Raw genomic sequence first — 25,499 nt, forward strand, 5'->3', positions numbered from 1 at the left:
TGCCTCAACCTGCCTCACCCCTCCACCCCCCACAATGCAACAGTGCTATCTCTGGCTATTCTTAGGCTGTCACTTCAGCTCCTCTGAGCAGGCAGGTCCTCTTCTGTCCGCTCCCTCAACTTATTCTTCTTTCTTTCTCTTTAACAGTTTTGGTTCGTGCACATCACACATTTAAAAAAAAAAAAAAAAAAAAAAAGTTTAGGTATGTTCTTCATCATTTCAGCCATTTAATATATATTCTTTTTCTCCCGTTTTTTTCCTTCTAGAGGCTACTCGGTGCCGGCCATCCCATCCCATTCCATCCCTCCAGCAGCTTTCGGGGGTTTTAAAATAAAAGTTGGTTTAATCAACGTCGTCCACTTCGGAGGATCTTTTAGTCGCCTGGAACAATGAGCACCTACACCGTGTCGCTGCCCGGCCCCGGGCCCTGGGGCTTCAGGCTGCAGGGGGGGAAGGACTTCAACATGCCTCTGACCATCTCCAGGGTAAGAAACCGATTGATTTTTATTTTATTTGATCTGCTTTCTTTTTTAAATTCCTCCATCCGTTCAGTTTGCTTTCTGTTTGGCCTGCTTTGACTGTGGTTATTGTTTTGCATGTTTAACCAATTTTAAACGTTTTTATATCTTCAACATTTGGGGGAAGAAATCAAGTTTTATCAAGTTATACATTCTTAATAATCTTTTTTTTTTTGAAAGTCTTATCTTCTCAAAAACAAGAATATCTCCATATTAACCTGTTTTAATCAAAATAAGACTTTTTCTATGGATTTTGTATCGCGGTTGGAGTTTTGCAGAAAAACCTTTATTGCATGTTGTCATTTCCTATCATCTCTTTTCTGTCCACTGCCCCCCAAAAATACTTAAAAGAAAGAACAAGGCAGCTTTGTTTGTATGGCAGCTTTCACACTCTTCAAAATGTGTTGCATAAGACGAGAAAATGCAAACTTTTTGCAAACCAGTCAAATACATCCGCCTTTTGTTTTTCTCCCAGAGAGGTAGTGTAACTTCAATGATGAGTGTAGACGTGTAGTTCACTGCGAGGCGATTTCTCTGCAAGCTGAATGAATGGAAACCAATATAGCTGCAGAGGATTCCTTTTTAAATCTACTCCGGGAACCTGAACCTGCATCCTGTTTTCAAGTCGATCGTCTCTTTCCGTCTCATTCCTGTGACGTGGAGAAAAAGTTTTTTTTTTTATTGATACAGTGTGACTTGAATCACAAATGCAGCCTGTCGGGGCGAGAGAGCCACGGGGGAGGGGGGGGGGGGGGGGGGGGTGGGGGGAGGGGGGCGTGACGGCTGCCAGGATTTGTCAGGGAGGCCCGAAAGCAGAGCCGGAGGCCTAAAACTGGAAGCCGGTGTTGGTTTCACAGCCTCGTCTCTCTGAATAGAGCGGAGACGGAGAGGGAATACGCTCCTCCACCTCTCTGGAGCCGCCTCATGCGTCTGTCAGGATGCTGTGACCCCCGTGACCTTTTGAACTTCTCTCTGTTTGGCTGCGTGTTGGTGATTCGGGCGTTTTTTTTTTTTTTCCCCGTCACATTATCTTCTCGCTGTTCGTCGGTGATGTTTGTAAACCGGCAAACTGATCTTTTGTTTCACGTCGATGGGAAGAAGAACTTCCGCTCTTCGTGGTTTGTGATAACTTTGGTGGTTTATGGAGATGTTTATTGGATGGGGATGCGAGGCAAGTTTTTTTTTACAGAAAGCAAAGTTATTGAGCGTAATAATTGGGATTTTTTGTCAAATGTTGTGTGTTTACTTCTACTCTCTTGGTTTGTGATCGGACCATTTTAAACAAGAAAGGCAACAGCATGATATAAAGTTTAATTATTTAATGTACAAAATGTCAGAAATTGTTATCCTGCCCAAGATTTAGCTTTTTGACCAACAGGCCAAAGCCCGAAAGTATTCAGTTTACTCTGTAAAATGGACAAAAGCAGTTAATCATCACAAGGGAGGAACATGAACTAGTACATTTTTTGGCATTATGGCTTAAATAATGATTACAAATCAATAAAAATGAATTGATTATCAAAATCGTTTCAGCTTGATTGAATAATCAAGACATGAAAACCTGACGCGAAGGTGGTTCGGTCTGACTTTGTCTTTTATTTTGAAGGCCACATGACAGTATAGTAGACAGTACAGATGCTACCAGGAGATTTAGGAAAACAAATAGGATTTCATTATTCATTGTAATCAGTGTGTTATTGATTTTTTACGCCTCAAATGTATAGTAGGCAATACGTGTCTGCGGCATCTGCAGACATACAGGTTGAATCCAACAAGGATCTGTGACCTCTGACCCCTCAGCATGCTGTGTGCACAGCTCAGAGAATACAACGTTAGACATGTCATGCAGGTTTACTGTGTTTTAAAAGCCTCTGTGTGTGAAAGCAGGTTTAGTGTGTGTGTGATGTTTGAGTGTGTGATCGGCCTTCGGTGAAGAAGGCGCGGAGATCGATCAGAGTGGAGTTAAATATGTTCCACGGTTTGAAGAAAGTCCTCAAAGAGAGCAGAGGTGCAGATGTCTCAAGCTGCAGCTGTTATTCAATATCAGTGCACATAAACTCACATATAGTACACTCATAACCGTCAGTGTGTAATCATCTTGTCAAGTCACCTTTGCTGACCAGTAAAACATGTTGTTCTGTAGCTGTGGTTCGTCTTCCAACATGGCCGCCTGATGATGTCATGGAATACTATGAAGCTCGGAGAGAAACCGAGGGGAAGCTCGTCGTCAGCTGTTCCTGAATGGCTAAGAGACTGCTGCTGCTGGTGTGTGTGTGTGTGTGTGTGTGTGTGTGTGTGTGTGTGTGTGTGTGTGTGTCAGCTGCTGGATGTCATTGTGTTGGTTCAGCCAAAAGCCACGGACTGAAGACAGACGATCGGCTCAGTGTGCTTTGATCTGATTAGTTTGATCGATTAGGTCTAATCAATGCTCTGCACCAATCATTTATGGAGCTGGCACAGTATCTGCAGTCGTAGATTAGTAGTTGGAAACTAACGAAGCACATGTATTCAGTTTCTGTACTTGAGTACAATTTGGAGTGTTCACATCGTGCAGCTCTGCACCCTTCAGACGACATGATTTCTTTTAGAAACACTCTCTATTTGTTAATAATGTGGCTAGCTGAGAGAATATTTATAATATTAATATTTACCTATACTCATTCGTTGCAATTTTGGCATGAAAAAAGTCCCAAAGACGATTATTTTGTTGATTTAACATTATTTCAAAAATACGCTGAGATGGAGTCATCCTCCCCAACAAAGCTCCGTTTTTGTGTTGTTATCAGTGTGTGTGTGTGTGTGTGTGTGTGTGTGTGTGTGTGTAACAGAAAAGCCTGTTAGACATGCATAAATCTACTTTCACTACAAATGTACCCCATATTGCGGAAATAAACACAAGCCCCCACACACACACACACACACACACACACACACACACACACACTGATAACAACACAAAAACGGATCTTTGTTGTGGAGGATGACTCCATCTCAGCGTGCGGTGGCTTGTGGTTATAATCTGCCGTCGGTGCGACAGCAGACGTGCTCTTTGAATTGGATTTAAGCAGCGTTTCTTCTGGCACCGATGGCTTTTTTTTTTTTTTTTTACTGGATGCCAGAGAATTTCTGGATGAGAGAAGGACGGCAGCCGCTTTCCATCGTCCCGCTGGGCTCTTTGTGTCCTCCGGTTCAGAGGTTCAGAGGTTCAGAGGTTCAGAGCAGCATGTTCCGGGAGTAGAAGTAAAACAGTGGGATAAATGAACAGATGAAGATGTGAATTGGTCCCAATCTGCTGGATTCTGAACAATATTTAGGTGGATGTTTTGTTTTCTATCCGTCAATCTTCTTTCGGCCAACTCTGGTGATATTCTATTATTTTTCTTGTTCAGATTCCAACCAAAAGTGAATGCATCTTCTAACTAAGTGTTGCATGTGTCTCAAAGCCTGATATCTTCTTCCTCAGCGCCACAGAGCAAAAAAAAAGTATTAAAAACACATCGATGAGTCCAGTTGCACGTCACCATGAACACACACACACACACACACACACACACACACTGTAGTTTATTTTTACTCAATATCCCTCACACATCGTCCTGCTGTCTCCAATACAAGAGCATCAAATGTGGATTAATCCATCGCTCAAAATAGTCCCCAACAAATGCATTATTTATTCCCTTCTGTTTGTGTGATGAAGAACTACAGAGACCAGCTGTGTTAGGAAATACTGATGACTCTCTATATATAGCTATATATGTGTGTGTGTGTGTGTGTGTGTGTGTGTGTTTTTAAAGATTTACAAGCACTACTTATCCAAAACAAGCAGAAGTTGTCCAGTTGACAGTCTCCAACAAGACTCTTTTCTGAGTTCATCCTCAATAGGTTAAAAAGCAATTTGGCTGATGTTTGGTGGAGAAATCTCTCAGTTCAGATAGTACGAGTTATTGTGGGCAAGTTTTCGGGAGTTCGAATGCACGAATAGAGGGTGCAGCTTTAAATGTGGACGCATTTGTTTATTGCAATGTTAATTTATTCCATTCGTTTCAACGTCTTTACATTTTTTTCGGTAAGAAATGGCCGACCTCGGATGTCCCGGCGGGTTTTTGCCGATCTTTTGGTTTTTTTCTCTCTGGCCTGATGGATATCCAGAAACCTTTTATTTATTTATTTTTTTTTGCATTTCTCAACTCTGCAATAAAGCAGAAGAGAGCTTTGAGCGGCGGGGTGGATGAGAGCAGACGAGAATGTGCTGATGAAAGAAACTGAACACAATAAAGAATAAAGAACAGGAGGAAGGTTTATGAAGATCACTGAAATGATGCTGTAAAAAAAACAACACCTGACCTCGGCCTTCAGATTACTTTCAGTTTAACAATGTAATAAAGAAAATTAATGGAATGAAGACCCGAATAGCCTCTTTAAACTGTACCTTTTCGGTTCTCTGCGTCTCTGTGCAGTTGAGCGTCGCTCTGAGCTTCTTAAATAAAGTTTTACAGGTTGTGTGAAAGCCGAGCTCTCAGTAACTGGAATCCCGCGGTAACACGTGGAGCTGACTCAGCCCTCTGGATCCCACAGCACCCGGTTACAGATCAGGGGATCCCAACATGTGAAACAGGACTGATCCGGATCTTTTTTTTAGATATATCGTTTTGGGAAATGATGTCATCATGCTGCCGAAATACAGTTCTGTTACATACAGAAAGACAGATTATGCTTGTTTTCAGGGTCTGCAGGCACGGTCTGATTACTGAGCGGGCATACAGGTGTGCCTAAGGGTTCAGGGGGACCACAGCTGGGCCTCTTTTTTTAAGTGATTACATTTGATTGCATTTATACTTAACAAAAAACGTAATCAGATGGGCACGAAAAGATGCAAAATGACAACAAAGAGACACTAAATGACCACAGTGACACAAAACACCAATGAAAAGGCCTGAAACAACCACAACAATATGTAACATTACTTCAAAGAGATGCAAACTAACTATGAAAATATATATCGTTTTTAAACCACAAAGAAATGCAAAATGACTAGAAAGTGATGCAAAACATCCCAAAGAGGTGCAAAACGACTACAAATGCTAAAGGACCAAAAAAAAACATGCTAAATGGCTACAAAGAGATACAAAATGACTTAAAGGATACGTTAAAGGACCACGACGAGACACTAAACGACTACAGAGTGCTAGAACACTTTTAAAGGGAACCAAAAGCATCCCTCTGAGGAGTTACTTCCACCAACAAGCTGTGGAAAATTGCAATCTTCCAGCTGATCCGCGCAGTAGAAATGTGAGTGAACATAATTTCACTTCTCACTGCTCCTCCAGCACACGGACGGACACACAGCATTCTGAGGCCTGCAGAGTGGCAGTGAGCGTCTGCGGCTGCTGACAGGCAGAAGGCTGTTTTTAGCCTCTGAAGGTCACACACACACACACACACACACACACACACACACTCAGCGGTCTTATCAGCTCTTCCTCTACTGTTACAGGCCTACAGAGTCACTGCTGTCGGGTCAGTACATTCAATAAAATCCAGGATGGTATTTTTAACTCTGGATGGAGAATCCAGAGTTGTTGGTAGAGCGATGACTTCATCGTCAACCGCGACGAACATGAAGAAGTTCACATTCTCAACGGCTTTGCAAAGAAAACCGTCCAGCTGATCCGGTAACGTGTTGGACATGTCCTGGTGTAAAAGGAGGACGTATGTGGGTCAGCGTCGGCGGCTCAGAGGGGGGGGGGGGAAAGTAGGCCGCTCGGCAGCCCGCACAAGGACTCGCATTGTTCAAACTCGGCAAACATTTGTCCGCGTTAATCCAAAGCGGCTGTGATGAAATGCGTCGGGGCAAACAGGAAGTGAGGCAACAGAGTTTCCCCGTAGGACTCAACTGGGATTTGAACCCAAGATTTTTTGTTGAGTGAGACCAACTAAGCCTCATACGAGTGGCTTCCTCCATGATAATAAATATGTTCAATAAAGCGGATTTCCTCTAAAAGAAAAGTACTTTAAGGTATAGAGGTAAGGAGTGTAGGTGAGATACCTTGTTACTGACCCTTGAGGCACCGCTGGGATTTGAACCAAAGATCTTTTGTTGATGAGACCAACTAAGCCTCATACGAGTGGCTTCCTCCCTGATAATAAATATGGTGATTGTCGTCGAATAAAACGGATAGAAAAAAAGAGTCACTTAGCAGACGATGGGTAAATAATAATTTGGGTTCAAACACGGGATTTCCTCTGCGTCGTTGAAGTAAAGAGGATAACCTGATTGAAATGGACGCAATACTTCAGTCCCAGATATGAATAACATCTGGCATGTTTGTTCCTCCCAACAAGATGCTTTTTTTGTGACCATTTTAATTTAAAAAAAAAAAATACTTTACTTATTTATAACCTGAGCATCATCTTTGGGTTGAGATTAAATAAAATGACCACGGTGTGTAAGAACTCTTCTTATTGTTATTTCCCCTCAGCTAGAAATACAATGTTCATAATCAGTCTTGTTGAACCCTTCCTATGGCTGAGCGTAGCTTAGTTGGTCACGCATGGAGTTCTTGGTGAGAACATAAACATAACTTTTGGTTTATTTACAACAAAACATTGAAGCAAATGTCTCACTTTATCCTCCTAAATCAGAGCACATCCTGCTGGTTTTAAAGCTCTGCTGAAATTCATTTCACCCCATCGACGTGCAAAGAATTCTTCCAACTGGAAGTGCCCCAGTAAGCTGAGCAGAGTGTGAACCGGGGGCCCGCCTCCCCTGCTGTCCGTCACCGTCAGCGGCGGCTAACAGGCTAACGTCTCCAGGGGGGCGATGTTTCATTCACGCCACATTAACCCGCGTTCGGTGGAAATGTCAGCCAGATGAGTCAGAGCGAGATAAGAGCTGCAGCTAAGTGTCACTGCGCTATTTAGACTCTATCACTGACTGTGTGTGTATATGTATGTACTGTATGTGTGTGTGTGTGTGTGTGTGTGTGTTTATAGTCTCATCCAGGTTTGTTTTTTTAGTTAATCCTCCAAACGTCTGCTGTTTCTCAGCAATCTGTTCAAACTCTTCTCACAATAAACATACAAATGCTAAAAAGCTAAAGTACATATTTAGAAATGTTCACGGAATGAATGATTTTTTTCTCAACGGAAAAATGCATTGCTAACTATTTTTGATAATCTATTGATCTGCGTGTAATTATTTAAGAATATATAGTCGACGTTCGTTGATTGCAGCTTTTTAATTGGGAATATTATCCGTTTTTTTTACTCCTTCATGGAAGTAAACTGAATATATTTGAGTTGTGGACAAAACAAGGCATTTGATAAAAGGTCATCATAGAATCACTATCCTCTAAAAATATAGATAAATATAGTGAAGTGAAAAGTAGAATATTTATCTCTGAAATTCAGTATAATTTTGTATAAAACCTAAAGTACAAATACCTACAATCTGTACTTTAGTATAGTACTTGAGTAAATGTACCTTTTTAATGGGCTACATTCTACCACCTTCGTCTTTTACCTCCCTATCTCCACCAACCACGTCCTCGAGGTCGTCCACTACCTCCTCCCACAGGCGTAGAGGTCAAAGGTCACATTGTTCAGACTAGAGATAGCATAACCCCTGCGGATGGAAATTATGGAGAAGTTAATCAGAGTGTGAGTGGATGTGACTCGGGGGGGGGGGGGGGGGGGTTAGCGGTGTACAGACAGCTGTCCAGAGTTTAACACTCAGGCATGAACACATTGTGTCCAGGGCGCCACGGACTCTGTGACTTAAAGGTCACAAGGTCAACGCGATCAAATGTTTACATCCTGTTTGGAGTCTCGCTCTTCATCTGATGGATGAAACTTCTCACTTTCTTTTTAAAAAAAAAAAAGGTTTGTTCGCTAATTTTAAAAGACGAGAGGGAGCAGGTTCCCTTAGCTCTCGTTGGTGTCGCGGTGTCTCTTTTTGAGGGTGACTTATGATCTCCCGTAAGACAGTCAAGTTTTCAGTTTAAAAAAATTATAATAAATGTTTCCAGGATTTACATCATTTTAAAATCGACCAAGTTTCTGAATTTTGAGGGTTTCATACATTTAAACAGTTTAATTCTAACGCAGACCCGTTGGCCGTTTCTGTGTCAACACTCTCATCCTGAAGTGGATTTTTTTAGATTAAAGGGACTTTAGCATGCAGACATATTAATCCTTAACCTATTGATTAATTGTGTTCCCATTTGATTGATTGTTTCATGTGAAACAGTGAACCTTTCTCCATCCAGTTTTTTTTTTCATAATTAAGTGATTGAAGGACACAGATTGACGTGAATTGATCTCTGAAAGATGGCGTAAAGACCGTAAATGTTGACTCTTCAATTGAACTCGTTGTTCTTTACTTTTTAATTTCTCTGTTGTAACCCGTCACGTGTCCGATGAAAGATTCTCAGAGCACACATGAGCTCTAAATGCCTTTGTCTGTCCCGACAGATCACTCCGGGCAGCAAGGCGGCGCAGGGTAACCTGGTCCAGGGTGACGTCATCGTCGCCATCGACGGCGTCGGCACCGACGGGATGACTCACCTGGAGGCCCAGAACAAGATCAAGATGGCTAACTACAACCTGACGCTCACCATGACCAAGTGAGGAAACTAAGGACTTTTCTTCTCCGTGGCGAGAAATAATTACAGTTACTTCATCGACAGGAAAATAGTTTGTAATACTTGACATTCATAATTGATGAGTGGCCTAACTGTTTGGGGGTTTAATTTATAACGAAACATCGTATTTTACAAACTCTGCACATGTTTTGCGTCTAGAAATCTTTCATTTGTAAAGTAGCTGTCAGATAAAAGTCGAAAACACGGAAGTAAAGTACAAGTACCTCACAAGTGTACGTACAGTACTTAAGTGCATTTACATTCCACTCCTGGTCTAATCTACTAATAATGGAGGATATTAAAGATCGATAGTTCACGTCCAACTAACTTTCACTTCTCTCCAAAATTATTTTGTATCTCTCCATACTTCCAAAACGTGTGCACATTAACAGCTCGTTTTCTATAACTGTAACTATAACTATCGGATTCTCTATCAACCTGCTGCTGCTTTCCGATGTGATCAGTAGAGTAATTAAAATGTTCATAAACTTTATAAATACATCTTTTTACTTTGGGTTGTTTGAGAAGACGGACACATTGGAGCGTATGTGTTTTTTGGTATGTTTATAACGCCTTCTAGAGAAAATTGTCAACAAAGATCGTCTTTATTGTTTTCCATCTTAAATTGCAACGTGAAATTGATTATTTTTACAACTCTAAAATGTGGAACAGCGGTTATATGCAAAGAGAGCCCTTTTTGTTTGATTATTTAAAGCACAAATTATTATCTCGTTAACCGTGTGATTTCTTAATAAACCTTCAGGTGGGTTTTTATTTTGACTTTGAGCTGCATCGCAACGTCAAACACCGTTTGTTTGTTTGTTTGTTTGTTTGTTGGACTGCTTTAGTGAGGCTGTGAAATGTTGTATATTTTAAAGTCATATGCATCAATCTGGTCCACTTATAGAGCAGAATTAAGAGGTTTAATACATGAAAAACATTGTGCTCTTGTAAACAATGTTATGCTCTAGTTAGTAAACAATTAAATCATATTATTATTATATTATTATTGGTTAATAAGCCCATTTGTTGTACGGATCTGAATGGTGATGACAAAAGGTAGTTTTTCTTTTCCTTCTTTCAGGGCCAAGCGTCCCGCTCCGATGCAGTCACAGAGAATGGACACCTCCATCCCCATGATCCCACACCAACAGGTAACTTTACCCATAATGCACTTCTGCTGCTGCTGCTGCTGCTGCTGCTGCTGCTGCTGCACGTAGCTGTTCAGTAGATGCCTGCTGTATCCAACGCGCCCTGGATACTGGGGTGAAAACTGAACAGCTGCTACCTGGTATTGATCACGATATTATAGCATCCAATTTTGGCAGAAATTCATCCTAAAATCACACTGATGTGGAGGAAATCCAGTCAGTCAGCACTGTCGTCACATTTCTTTCATCATTTGATTGTTTATATGTTCCTTTTGTTTCTTAACCTTTTACATATGTATTTGTTTCTAACCCAGCTAAATATGGAGTTTTGTCAGCACATGTATAGATATGTTTCTTCTTCTTGTGGTTCAGACTGGTCACTCCATCCTCTCAGTTCAACATGATGAGTTGTCACCTCCTGGTGGCTGCAGGAAGAAGAACATGCACTTCATCCACGTTGCCTCAAGAAATACCAACACACAACACACACACTCTGATGTTTGTTTTAATAGAAAGCTCTCAAAAGCCACCTCGATCAAACCCGAAGACGTTTGATTTTAAAAATAAAATGTAAAATATCTAAAAAAATCCCTTAAAAAAATGATGTTTTGCACAGTGTTAGTGTTTACATACAGTTTTGTTGACAAAAGATAATATACACTTTGAAGCTTTTGTGTCAACCGATAATCCTGAAATGCATAAAGAGATTATAATATTAATGCATATTATGATGTGAGAATAATGACAAAAATAAAATGTGAAAAAAAAGAATAACAAATTACTAGAATTTGTAATCCAAAAATATGATGCAGAAATGTTGACAGTTTTAATTAATGGTTCCTACAATAATAATATTTTTTTTACAGCATTTACAGTATAATTTGATCAGATATTGATAGTTGTTGCCCGACATTCTCTGCTCCCTCCCCGCCCCGCCTCCTCCCACCTGAAGCCTCAGGCAGTGCAGGTCAACGGCCGCCTGTCGGCCTGCAGTGCCTCCTCCGGGCCTGCAGAGGCAGACTCTCCCGGGAGGAGGTCGGCAGCGGCGGCGGTCAGCCCCGCTCAGAGGAAGCAGTATAACTCACCGATCGGCCTGTACTCAGAGGAGACTCTGAGGGGGATGGCGGCCGTTCAGGCGGGTCGGCCTGCTGGGTACGTAGAGACGTAAAGGAGGAGGAGTAAACATGGCGGGGGGGGTTGTTCTCGGAGGCGGAGCTGCTGATGTCGAAGGGAACGAGGAGCTGAAGAACCACGTTTTTTCCCCCAGGCTAATTTAATTTAATTGACATCATATAGACTTTTCTGTTTTGATTTGTGTCGTACAGTTCAGATCTGACGTCGCTGACTTTGTAGTCTCTTCACTTTTTTTTTTTTTCCCCCCAAGATAAACGACATCAACACTTTAGTGCGTACGACGTCAAGTGAACGCATCGCCGTTGAGGCTGAGCTCTACACGTGAGCCGTGGTTTGGAAAAGGTTTAAAAAGGCCCCTCGAAGGGGTCATGAGGTGTCATGCCCCCTAATTCGTCTTAATGCTAAGCTAGGCTAACACACATCCCGACTCCCGCTCTGCATGATGCGGATGCACATTAAACTTCCAAGTTCTGTCGAAATAATCTCACTCGATGAGAAACGAGAACAGATGCTAACGTCAGCTACACGGCCCGGTAATGCCAGTTAGTTAGTTTATTAATCTCTCGCAAAGAGATTCATGTTTATATTTTAACCAGTTCATTCTAACTGGTTCTTTGGGCTTTCTCTGAACCTGAACCAGCAGCTCCTCCTCTGAGATCCTTGCTGCCTTTTTCAGCAGCATCATTCTGCCACGTTGACCAACATGTTACACCTGAGAGCTCGTTGGTGAAATATTCCACACCGATTAGAGATTTAATAACCGACTCCTCTAAAAAAACCTCTGCTTTGCTGACCGTTAACCCCCGAGAAGAAGGAGAAAAGTGGGCTCATCGGGACATTCAGTGTCTTAAAAGTCTCCCAAAAACAATGAATACAACTATAAATAACAACAGGTCGGATACATAAATGTTCACGTTGTGATTCACAGCAGTATTAAGAATAACAAAACATACAAACTATAATCAAAGGATGGATTAATTTAAACAGCTGTATATAAAGTAAAGACAAATTAACCTTAACATTAAAGTGATTTGTAAGTACATTTGTATGCTAAAACTTTTACTTAGTTTCTACACTGTAATTTTAGCAGAGCTGTGAGGGGAAGTGTGTTACTGGTATTCACAATCACAGCACACACTCCGTTACCCAGCATGCCTTTGGTGTTTCATCAGTTCACAGATTGATTTGGTTGCAGTGTCACTAAAGAGGCCAAACACCTGTTAGTTCCTCTGGCTGCTGTTAAAGGTCGGGGAACCTTCTCGACACACACACACACACATACACACACACACACACACGCGCGTCAAGTGGAGAAGATGTTCCCCTCGTATCGTCTCTCCATGAAGAATCTCTCTCCTCGCTCGCAGATCCGACAGCTCTGCGGCCTCGAGGGTCTTGCGAGGACATTGGGGTTCATCTCTGACCTCTGACCTCTGACCTTCTATTATTTCTTTTCCTCTCCGTAGCGGACGTTGTCCCACTGTTATAACTCACACAGCGAAACGTGTGGGCGTGTTTTCTAATGCCTCCCATCTTCTCTTTCCTCTGTCCTTTCAATGGCGGTCGAACAAGATTTTCTCCCCCCCAGCTGCTCCCAAGTTAGTATCCTCTCCTGTGCATCTTGTGTCCTGTTCGGTCCTTTTTAAGGCATGGTTTGGCTCTGTGGGTGTCTGTTTGTTCCCTGTTGGGATGAAGCGCTGCCTGTGGCCTTTTTTTAAATCATCAGCGCATCGTTGTCCAATAATAGACAACTGGGTAAAATTACGAGGAAATAAAAAACCGTGGTGGAAATAGTCGGTTCCCATCTGCACCCGGTTGTTAAGTTCAAACCTTGGCTTCCTGTCACATCTCCACACAGCTGAACAATCACGGCGTGTGTCTGGAGAATATCAGCTTGTCGGTGAAGAGGAGGTTTCAGACTCACTCCACGATGATCCGACTAAAGCACTTTGGGGTAACCTCACAACAATGACCTTAAATAGAAGATGAGGAATGCAGCATGAACCCTGAGATGTTTATTTGGAGGACATGGGTCATTATTGATGGAGTTCCTCGAGGATACCTCTGAAGTATCCCCTTTTTATAAGTTACGTGGTTTAACCTGCAGGGAGAACCAGATGGGTTGAGCTTATGGGCCATTTAGACTCCGTCAGTCACAACCAGGTGTGTTTGATTGACTTAAGCCCACCTGGGACTCCACACAAGCTAAAACAAGCACCAACCGTTGTCTACCAAAGCCAGGTCTGTTTTTTTTTAAATGTCAGTGCAGAGTGAATGTGCATCGTCGTGCTTTGCTGTGTGTTTTTGTTGTTCATTTTACCAAGAGAGTGACGGCTCCTTTAAAATAAAGAGACAGCTAATTAAGAAGCAGTGAGATATTTAGCTTTCAGAATCTCCCTCTGGGTTCTTTTTGTGGATGTTTTAATGTCCCTCTGTGTGCTGATTGGCTCTGCATGCATCCTCAGACACAGTCATATCATTTTTAATAACGTATAATTCCTTAAATCCCTCCTGTGTTTCTGTACTGATGCAATCGTCTGTGCTACGTCTCTTTGGCATTTTGAATAAAGGTCACAGTTTGACACATTTGTCTGCGGTTCCCGTCGGAAACAGTTTGAAATGCACGAGGCTCGATTTAACGTGGAGTGATGAACACGACAGATCAAAATCAGATTTATGATCTCTAACTGAATGTTTATGTCCCGGTGTTGCTTGGTTGGTGGGTTCGATGCTCACGGATGATGACGAAGGAAGCATTCACAAGTCGGATCAATGGACTTTTCTAAAGGTTTTGAAACGTTAAAAGGAAACACGTCGTCAAGCTTTACTCACAACAGAAACCATGAAGACGATGTGAAGCGGCTGAAAGCGACACGAGATGGAGTTTGAAATAGAAACGAGTCGTTTGAGCCGCTGTGTAAAATCTGCTGAGTGGGTGTTTTTCTTTTATAAACAGTAGGTTGAAAAAGGTTCTGCAATGCACCTCCAAGTACGGCCGTATTTAGGCTCACAGAGGTCGATGGATGTTGGATTTTTAAATACATGTTCACCTTTTGTTCACACACATTTCCAGAGAAGAGTTCGGTGATGAGCTCATATCAGATGATATATCCAACGCTGTGTTTTGCCGTGAGCATGGCCGGATGTTTCTTCCTCTTTTAACACAAACTCCCGCCTTCCCTCAACAAACGTCCCTCTCCCTTTTTTCCTCCACCTTTCCGTCCTCCTCCTCCATCACGTCGCCCCCCCCCTCACACTCCTGCCAACAACAGCGCCGGCTTCAACCCCGCCGCCGTCCCCACCCACAAGCCCATCGAGGTGAAGGGCCCCGGCGGCAAGGCCACCATCATCCACGCCCAGTACAACACGCCCATCAGCATGTACTCGCAGGACGCCATCATGGACGCCATCGCGGGGCAGACGCAGGGGAAGGGGCACGACGGCGGGTAAGAACACCTCCTCCTCTTCCTCGTCATCCTCCTCTTTCACTTCTCACCACCGCTCCACCGGCTCCTCTTCCTCACCCTTCTTCCTTTTGCCTCCTTTAACTTCTTTCCCGATGCTTCAAGCTTCTTCAAATTCACATTTATATATGTGACATTTTCCGAGAGATAATTGGCAAACTTTGATGAATTTTGAAAAAAACACATCATTTATAGTTAATTTAAAGAAGTCTTGTTTAGTGAGTGTTTATTCCAACTAGATCATCTTCCTCCTTACTGAACTCTCAAATAAGGTTTAAAAAGCACTTAAAAAAAACACCCATTTGGCAAAACAAATTAGTTTAATACTTTCTTTCCTCCCTTCCTCCTTCTTGTATTCCCTCCTTATTATCAGCTCTTCTCTTAATCTGTCTTTATATTTCTTCTTCCTTTTTAAAATGGTGGATATAAAAGTAGTTAATCCCCAACTCTCCCCTGTCCTTGCCCATTCCTCTCTTCCTCTTCCTCTTTTGTATCTGCGATATCTGAAGGTTAGAAAGAAGAAAACAGTGATTTGAACAAATGGTTTCTATGATTGTTGGAGGTTTTAAAGCATTTGTTTGCGGTGCGTTCATGGTTGTTGTTGTTGTTGTTGTTGTTGCAGTGTTCATTTATTGAACGTGTGATTTTAAGTATTTGAAGCATTCGGTCTCAAACAGAGTCTCTGAGCAGCAACACATTCACAAACAGGATCGCAATATCAAATGTTATTCATAACTTCAGGCATCAACGATGTTAAATGGACATGTTCGAGTCTTCCTTTCAGATGAACTCTGTGGTCTGCATGTCAATAACAGCTCACCGAGTGCTGTGTGGTCTACGTCACACTGACGTTCATTAAAGACTGAAAAATAAACTGCTGAATCTCAAATTTAAAAAAATGCACATTAATTATACAAAAAAACACGTTTCATCATTGCTCTCCTTTTCAATTCAGGGTGTTTCTCCGCCCCGACTTTTACATTATGACCTTTTTAAAATCACGTACATTTGAGCGAATTAAAAGAAAGTCCTTATTCAGATTAAATTCCAGATTATTTGAATCTTGAATTTCTGATTTTATGTGCTGGGCTCATCGTTCGCATTAATAAAGAACCTCGGACAAATGAGCTCTTTTTTTTTCTTATCAGAGAACACAAAGAGAGAAGGAAGTGAACACAAGACAGTTTTTATCTCATAATAATATTTTTACATTTTACAGTTAATATTCACCTAAAAAGACACTAGAATTTGAGACCAGCCTAAAAGTAACAAAGTGAATCTACAAAATGTTTTAAATCGGGTTATTGTTTATTTTCAGTTTCACGCTCTGCAGCATTAAAGAGCTCCATCTGTTGTTGTTGTTGTTGTTGTTGTTGCTGTGTGTTGTGGCAATCATGAAGAAAAACCCTGCCGTGTGTTCTTCTTCCTCTCCTCACAATCAATTCGGTGTGCTGCAGTGTGCATGAACAACGTCTCTCTCTCTCCTTTTCTCCCCCGAGAGAACAGAAACATGAAATTGCTCCGGACATCTACACACATTCACATCTACACACATTCATATCTACACACATTCACATCTACACACATTCATATCTACACACATTCACATCTACACACATTCATATCTACACACATTCATATCTACACACATTCATATCTACACACATTCATATCTACACACATTCACATCGACACACATTCACATCTACACACATTCACATCTACACACATTCACATCTACACATATTTATATTCTCCGTGCTCTAGTTTTTCCCTTTTGAACGTTAGTCTGAGCTAAAAACCATCCGGCCGTACGCAGGACGAGCTTCTCTGGAGAAAGCAATCACATCTCCCGAGTGGCACGCTTCCTCCTCGTCGTCTCTCCGCTCATCAAAACGCTCGTTTTTATGACCGATTCAGATTACTGAAGATATAAAACGGAGAAAAAAATGAAATAACACTGGTTAGAAGAAATGAAACGGAAACACGAAGCGTTAAACTGGTGTTACTGGCCACAAACTGGATGTTCTGAAGCCCTTTTCTCCTTCTTTTAGTAGGTTGCATCTGTTCATTCTGTGTCTAACAAACAAACATCTCATCCACACACTGTCTTCTATTAATTATCTTCATTTTTTCATCCTCAAATCAATACCAGTTCATTTTCCTTTTTCTTTTGTCATCTCGTGCACCGTCAACATTTTGCTCCTTTTTCATTTTTATCATTAAAAACGTTTTCCCAGGTTTTATTAAAAAAAGGCAGCAGGGCATCAAAAACTTGACCCCCCCCCCCCCCCCCCCCCCCCCCCCCTTCCACCTCAAAATATAATAAACACTCTCCTAAAAAGTCCACTCGAGCGTTCGTGTCTCGGTATTGACTTGGTTTGGTGTCGGCGGGGGGGGGGGGGGTTGCAGTGCTCTCCCAGTTAAAGATGGTCTTGTAGACAGCGACTCCCCGGTCTATCAGGCCGTCCAGAGTGCAGAGAAAGACCAGGACCGGGACCGGGGCGAGTGGGGCCGCCGCAGCGGGAGGGCAGTCAACATGCAGTCCAAGTCCTTCCGGGTCGTGGCCCACACGACCGGCACGGAGTCCTGTAAGTTTCATTTTATTTGAGTGTAAATATAAATGTTGAAAAGCTTGAAAATCGTCTGTTGATAGTTTTCTTCCTTCTATAATAATAATTTTTTAACGGAGATTTAAAAAAAATAAACTGTATAATTCAGCCACTAAATGTGTTATTTACATTTTAAATAGTTTTGTCTCCAAAAGAAGAAGAATTCCATCATTTAAACTTTAATTTAGTCAATTTAACCCTAATCTAACATTCTATTTCTAATTAATACGTTTAAAGAGGAGCTTCAATAAAGCTTTTTAGAGGCATTTGACACTGAAAAGAAATCCTGTTCTTATTTAAATCTGCACACAATTGGATGTTTAACTTCCAGTTTATTTGACCAACCACCGGTGATTTCTTCTATTACTATTCAACTGTTATTTCTTTTGGCCCTTTCAGATGCCTGTCTGGTTAAACCAGTGTGCAGTGTGTTGTTCTCCACGTACAAAATAAAAAAACCTTCATATAAAATAACATCTATTTGTAAAGATCATTCATAAATATAAAGTAGTCCCCCTCAGCCGATGGAACAAACTTTTCAACGTTGTACATTTGAATATGTTTTGATCCCGTTTAGATGACTTGTTCTTTTTAATGTGTGTTTCTATTAAAGTTGAACTACTTTGAACTGAGTTTGCTAACTGACGTCTGCTCTCCGCTTTGTTTTCTGTCTGTTACAGTACAAGTAGAGGAGGAGGAGGAGGAGGAGGAGGAGGAGGAGGCTCTGAGGAGGAGCAGGTAGGCAGCAGAGCTCCATTAGACAGCTGCTGACCCCCTCCCCGCCCACCCGGCTGCTCACCTGTACACCTCTGCCCCGCCCCCGAACACCTGGCCCCGCCCCTCACCTCTTCTCACTGCCCCTATAGATCACCTCTGTCTTAAAATGATCCTGAACATTCAGGTAAACTCGTCTTGGCTTGCTTTTAGACTCTTATTTTGAAATGCAGCAGTAGTGAAACGTACTTATACTCAAGTACTACTTCTTTTTTACTTCAACCACTAAATATTGACTTGTATCAAGTATGGTATTTAATTAAAATCAGCTCCATCGACTGTATAATTTTAATAATAATAATAATAATAATAATAATAATAATGATATTGTTTGTACCCAAATTGTACTTTAACTTGTAATACTTTAAGTACTTTTATAATTTGAGTAAGTAATATTTTGAGCACAGGATTTATTTTTTACAGTATTCTACAGTATTTGACTGGTATTGGTACTTTTTAATTATTTTCAGCATATTCCTTTATTCTCAATTGTGATTAAATTAATCTATCCTAATTAAATATGCTTATTTTATGCTATGATCTAGCTGGTTGCAGGTTGAAGATTTGTCAGCAGATTCATAGTAAGTTATTGATTAGTTATTAGTCCCATGGAAAGAGCTGGTTTCCCCAGCAGGGGGAGCAGTGGGACTGACATGACATCACGTGAATGGAGTCATTTTCATATCGATCAAACTCGGTATCGATTGATTAAAGAGAGCATGAGAGCATTTTGGTCTTTTTGTGACTGTGACCAGGGGAACAATAAGAGGGGGGGGGGGGGGGGGGGGGGGGGGGGGAGTCTCCAGTATGAAGAGCACAATGCTCACAATGCTCCATGCCAGTTACATTTACATGAATAATAGATTTTAATTCTTTGATCAGAGAGGTCACAGGGTTTGAAACACAGTAATGAGACTCAAAGCTTATCCACATATGCATTTTCTGTAAAGTCAAGTATGTGAGCTACAACAAATACACGCTGTCATAACAAAGCAGCATGCAGATACATTTTAAGACCAATAATACATGTTTTGTGTTAGTAATAATGTTGAGTTTGGCACTTACTTTTAATTTTAATACTTGAGTATTTCACCTTGTGGTATTTGTACTTTTTAATTAGCTAAAGGATCTTAATACTTTCCATAATTAGTAATATTTTGTATCTGGCCTTTTGCTTGTAACAGAGCAGACTATAAACACGATGACATATGTTTTAATATGCAGCAGGTTAAATAAAGGCTGTGAGTAACCAACACACATCTCGACAATCTGCAATTTAAAAGCAAATGACACACATACACATGACTTTATGAGGAAATTGAAAGATTTAAGGAAACATTTCATGTAAAAACTCAACAGATCTTTCCAAGAAGTAACCCGAGAGGTCGTTTAAAAGAAATCCTACGACCTCAGAAGATATACAATCTGGACCAAATATCTTTAAAGTTTCCGTCTCAATAAGGATTTATTTTTTTTTAATTCCATGTCTCCTGTTGCTCTCTCAGCTTGTTCTCCTTGTTTTTTTGTTTTTTTTTAGCTGCCGCTGTTGTCAAAGTGTTTGTGAAATAGAAGCCGAGCTGACGGAGATATCAGGCGGCGTATATATCAGCGCGTGGAGCTCTGCTCAGACGCTGAGAGGACGGACAAAGCTTTTAACCCTCCGCCCCTCCTCCACCCTGAGCACTGATGGATGGAGCTCTCTCTCTCCGCTCCGCACACTTATTTAATCATCCCTCCATTACGCACAATCGATCCCTGCTGCCCCCCCCACCCCGTCAGTCCGTGTTCACCGTGCAATGACTCAACGTGAATCAATAGGAGTGGAGGTCAAGCTTTTACCTCCCAATAAAGAGACTGCTGCTGTTCCCTTTTGTCTCTAAGTCATCCTGAAGGGAGCAGCACAGACGTGACTCACAGAGCGATAAAACACAAAGAAATGATCACTCCCGAAGTCGTCTGCCCCGATGCGCACCTATGTGTGTGTACAGATTATTTAGCTCATGTTGGTATTTTTTTTCATATTAATTTAATTAATTTGACTGTTCTATTATATGTTGTATTCATTTCAAAACACGGAGGTCTAGTTTATTAACGTCTTTCTCCACTTCTCTTCCATCTGATGAGAAAAAACATAGTTAAAAAAAACAAAAAATCAAATCACATTTTCAACCTGAGCTTTTTTGATTTGTGCATGAGACAATAACACTCTTCAACAATCAATTTCTCTTTCCATGCTTTAACTAATCTGATCTGAAATTTGACTAATTTGATCTAAACAGTTTATATGAACATGTGTGCAAGCGGGGTTGTAACGCCTGCATGTGTACATACTGTACATGTACAATGTATGCTGTATATATTATGATTTCAGATAATGAATATTTCTCTCTCAATGTTGCTCCTAACGCCTCTTGTGCTTTAGCCCTACTGAGCATGCGTCAGCTTCTGCCGGCTCCGCCCCCTCCGCTCTGAACCCTGCTTCACCTGGCCACGCCCCTCAAAGGTAACCAATCAGCTGTGGGCTTTTTATTGCGTTCACAGACTCCATGAAAAAACGTGAAAAGGATTAATAATCGATTTCAGTAACATGAAATTAATATGACAATATTTAATATAGAATAATTGGGGAAAAAAACACAACTAAACACAATCTTAAAAAAGGCAGCTTATGGTTAGAAAGCAGCCCACTGATGCATCTGCAGCAGTGGGCGTGACCCTGGTGATCTTCAGGATGCAGATCGTCACGGTGACCTCTGCTTGTTGTTGTCTCTACGCCTGCAGCCTGAAGCGGCAGTCTGACCCCGGTCACAGCCCCCAGCACAGAGCTGCAGTCTCCAGGTACCGACACCTGTAGGGATCCAGCGCTCGAGTTCATATGCTGCCAGCTTTTTAATTTTTTTATTTCACTTCACGCTGCCTCATCTATACGCTGCGTAACACAACATCTGCCATCGAACGGAGACTTCTTCATCTAAAATCATGAGTGGACTTAAGGCCTCAGTGTGCTTCACGTTAGCTAGTGTGTGTGGTGTCGCTCAACCTCCTCTAAAGTCTTTCATTCTATTGTATACCTTGGTCTGGGTGAATAAGCTGATTAAGCTAAATAAACCTTTTAAAATGCCTCTTGGAGCAGCTGGAAAATGCATCATCAAAAAGCAAAATAAATATATTGTAGAATATGATGCATTGCTGTAGATTAAACTGCCCAACAGTATGTAAATAAGTTAAAATTAGCACAACTTTGGTATTTTTCAACCCGGACCCTATTTTCTCATGTTTCTGTGACTAAGTGACTAATCGGGACAACAATTTTTGACATTGCTCAAGGGAGTACCTGCTCAACGGTCTGCAATGTAATCATATCTGGTAATTCCTCACCGTCAATGCACGTCCACTGAAGGTGCCATCAGGACGGATAAGGTAAAAGATTAAAAAGTTATATTTCTCTGTAGGATTCCTTACGGAATTTAACACTTAATAATAACAATCTGAGCCTGCCTGTGATAAAAACAAGCCCCTTTAGTGGACGTACATTGACGGTGAGGAGTTGCGTCACATTGCAGCCCGTTTAGCAGCTGCCCTCTGCAGCATTATCACTCAATACTGGACCAAAGTTATTAGTCACTTAGATACAAAAACATGGGGAAATAGGGTTAAAAAAATACCAAAGTAACCTGACTCCGCGGTCATAAAGAGAGTTTCAGACGCTGTTTAAAGCAGACTGAGACCTTTATTTTAAAACAGATGACCCTGATGGGATTCGAACCCCTAACCCTGACAGCGTTGGTGCATCGCTCATCCTGGACAACTTTTTAACTGTCAAGTAACAACTTCATCGGTTCATCAGCTGAATAACATGCTGAATCTCTTCTAACTCTGAACAATGAGAGTCCAGCTGCCACATTTACATCCGTATCTAAATTGCAAAGACACTGACGCTCATTTCTTACAGGCTGGTTTTACTCAGTTTTCTTTATTAAGACTTCCACTAACCTTTTAAGTATCCTGTGTATTTATTTTCAGTATACAAAGCTAAGATTTACACTGTAAAGTAAACACTTATTTGGTGATTTGCAGGTCAAATGATAAAGTGGAAAAGTAGAAACATTTAGATTACATATAACAGCATTTTAATACGACAGCAAACAAAGGTTTTATGTATCGGAGACAACCTTTGACCTGCAAATTAACCAATCGGTGCCTGACATATGGAAGAAGGTCAGGTAAGTATTTGTGCACATGTTAAATGTTTAAACTACATCTTGGGCTCTTTAATTAGTTTAAAAGTTGCAGGAGGCTCAAAACCGACTGTTCACAAATTGTTTCATCCCCCAGCCAATATGGTCAGCCTCCTGCCATGCATCAGGGTCCACAAGCCCCGCCTCAGCAGCAGTACCAGCCAATCCCACAGCAGTATCAGCAGCCAATCCCACAGCAGTACCAGCAGCAAATCCCACAGCAGTACCAGCAGCCAATCCCACAGCAGTACCAGCAGCCAATCCCGCAGCAGTACCAGCAGCCAATCCCACAGCAGTACCAGCAGCCAATTCCACAGCAGTACCAGCAGCCCCCCACGCAACAGGCCCCGCCCACTCAGCAGAGCTCCATTCAGATCCCTCTTGGCTCTGCCCCTCTCAAGGTGGTCAGCACCGCCTGCATCTACCCATCGCAGCCAGGTGAGAACACCTGGAAAACAGTTATGGTTGTGATTTCACTCGATTGAAAGCTTTTACCCTAATAAGTTGTCTCTCTTCCAGCTTCAGCTCCACCTCCTGCTCCTGCTCCACTTCAGCCCCGCCCCCCAGCTGCCGCCTCAGCCCCGGCTCCAGGTGGCCCCGCCTCCTCTAACCGACCCCCCTGGGTATCCGACACCAACTTCGCCGACAAGTTTGACCCCAGTAAGATGACAACCACCACCATGAAGATGCTGCCCCAGGCCGCCCCTCCTCCTCCAGCATACATCCCCAACCCCTCTCCCTCCGCACCTGTAGCTCCAAGCCCCGCCCCCATTATATCAAGCCCTGCCCCATTTGCGCCTGTGGCAAGGGGTGTGGCCCAAAGGGCGGAGAGGGTTGCCGCCAGCAACCGCTCGGCTCTGTGTGGGTCCTGTAACAGCGTCATCAGGTAATTTACACAGTATATGAACTTAATATGAATGCTAATCACTGTGGATAATTGAGTGAGAACATCATACAAGCGTGTCACCTCAAACTGACTGAACCTGAGAGCCTGTCGTCGCCGTCGTTGTTGTTGTTTCCAGGGGCCCCTTCCTGGTGGCCCTCGGCCGGTCCTGGCACCCCGAGGAGTTTAACTGTCACTATTGCCACGTGTCACTGGCTGACGTCAGCTTCGTGGAGGAGCAGAACAACGTCTACTGCGAGAACTGCTACGAGGAGTTCTTCGCTCCGACCTGTGCCCGCTGCACAACCAAGATCATGGGGGTGAGGTGCTGCACTTTCACAACTGTCCGCCTGGATACCTGCAGGGCAATCGGATATTCCCTCCCACTAACAGGAATGGAACTTATATATGATTTGTAGCAAATAACATACATCACAAATACAATTAGGGGACAGAGAATATGTCCACTTTCACACGCACACACACACATACAGGCTAACCCTTCAGCCAGTCTGACATGTCGTGTCATGTGTTACAGGAAGTGATGCACGCCCTGCGGCAGACGTGGCACACCACCTGCTTTGTGTGCGCGGCCTGCGGCAACGCCTTTGGAAACAGCCTCTTCCACATGGAGGACGGAGAGCCGTACTGCGAGAAAGGTACAGCGACGGTCGGGCTGTAATCTGTTCAGATTGTATTTGGATGTTTTCCGTGATCTCTCTCTCTCTCTCTCTCTCTCGTCAGATTACATCTCACTCTTCAGCACTAAGTGTCATGGCTGTGACTTCCCCGTCGAAGCGGGCGATAAGTTCATTGAGGCTCTGGGCCACACCTGGCACGACACCTGCTTCGTCTGTGCGGTAAGAAAGAGGAAACAAACACAATTTCACCCTTTTAAAAATGAGTCGACGCGTCATCTCTCTCTTCCCTCTAAAGGATTTTTGGGGTTTCTTTCTCCAGGCTTTGAGAAATGTGTTTATTTTCCAACATCAGTATGATGGAGGTGGACGGAGTTAAGTTTGTGGCACTCACAACCTTGGAAAAATAGCAGTTACATAATTCAACAGCAGCATCTTTTTTTTTCCAGAAACAGTGTCCTTGTAGCGCTGGATAATCCACAGATATCACTAAAGAGTTTTTATTTTTAGAACAACTTTCTGCCTTTCTGAAAACTGTATTGTTTTGTGGTGTCCAGACAGTCGCACTATGAAATTGATTTGCACAACTTCGCAACTGTTTGTTGTACCTGCAGGTTTGCCACGTGAACCTCGAGGGTCAGCCTTTCTACTCAAAGAAAGACAAACCTCTGTGCAAGAAGCATGCTCACGCCATCAATGTGTAGACCAAAAGGCTGGAGACCTGCTGCTCTGGCCGTCGCCGGGGGCAACGCCGTCGGCCCATGGAAAAACGAACCCGAGTCGACGACAACAACTTTTTGCAAGATGTGTGTGCAGATGCTCTTTATGCAAAATACATTGCTTTTTTTTTCTTTTGGTGCATTAATATTATTGATTTAAAACGACGCTGCCTGATGATACCGCTTCAGAACAGAAACAAAAACAAGTCATTATGTTGTCGTTGCTGTTGGCCATCCAACCCACTGTATTATGTTCTTTTAATTTTCATATGTTTTCTAACAGAAACTACTCGATGTAACCGCTGTGCTGTTCGGCTCAGAAATGTAGTCTTGGGTGTGCCAAATTAAAAAAACTTTTAAATATTCTCACCAGTTAATATACTTTGAAATGTAAAATAAATATATGTAACTAAATTTGTTGTTGAAAAAATATTAATAATAAAGAAAGAAATAATAATTTTGATAATTTCATCATTTGTAGCTCGGATTGTACCTCATTTGGACAAAAGTACCAAATAAATAATTGTAAATCTACATCCTAATAATTCACTTCAAATTATGAAAAAAAGGTCATTTTAAAATGCGTAATTTAAAAGTTATTTTAAAATGTATTTTAATTTCTATTTTCAAAATGTAATTACTATTTTATTTTTTATAGACAAAATAAGTCAATGAAATGATTGTTGCTAGATTTATTTAAAACATATATTTTGTTTTGAGTTTTGT

The 25,499-nt window shown here is 41.9% G+C and overlaps 1 protein-coding gene across 1 annotated transcript; it reads left to right on the forward strand.

Moving 5' to 3' along the window:
- Window positions 1-389: 389 nt before the first annotated feature.
- Window positions 390-25,184, forward strand: LOC117744062 (LIM domain-binding protein 3-like). Its single transcript, XM_034552147.1, has 11 exons — window positions 390-485; window positions 8,991-9,142; window positions 10,245-10,314; window positions 14,330-14,348; window positions 21,001-21,014; window positions 22,731-22,971; window positions 23,053-23,419; window positions 23,556-23,736; window positions 23,955-24,075; window positions 24,161-24,276; window positions 24,669-25,184. Exons 1-11 carry the CDS (start codon window positions 390-392, stop codon window positions 24,756-24,758), a joined length of 1,467 nt encoding a protein of 488 aa, XP_034408038.1. The 3' UTR covers window positions 24,759-25,184.
- The last annotated feature ends 315 nt before the right edge of the window (window positions 25,185-25,499 follow it).

This window comes from Cyclopterus lumpus, chromosome 15 (assembly GCF_009769545.1).
Source record: "Cyclopterus lumpus isolate fCycLum1 chromosome 15, fCycLum1.pri, whole genome shotgun sequence".
In the NCBI taxonomy this organism is placed as follows: domain Eukaryota; kingdom Metazoa; phylum Chordata; class Actinopteri; order Perciformes; family Cyclopteridae; genus Cyclopterus; species Cyclopterus lumpus.

What these genes read in the sequence shown, in the direction of transcription:
- LOC117744062 (XM_034552147.1), top strand. Translation starts at nt 390, where the DNA reads ATGAGCACCTACACCGTGTCGCTGCCCGGCCCCGGGCCCTGGGGCTTC. An exon ending in GCACAACCAAGATCATGGGG is followed by an intron (nt 23,737 to 23,954) that starts GTGAGGTGCTGC and finishes CATGTGTTACAG; the next exon opens with GAAGTGATGCACGCCCTGCG. An exon ending in AGAGCCGTACTGCGAGAAAG is followed by an intron (nt 24,076 to 24,160) that starts GTACAGCGACGG and finishes CTCTCTCGTCAG; the next exon opens with ATTACATCTCACTCTTCAGC.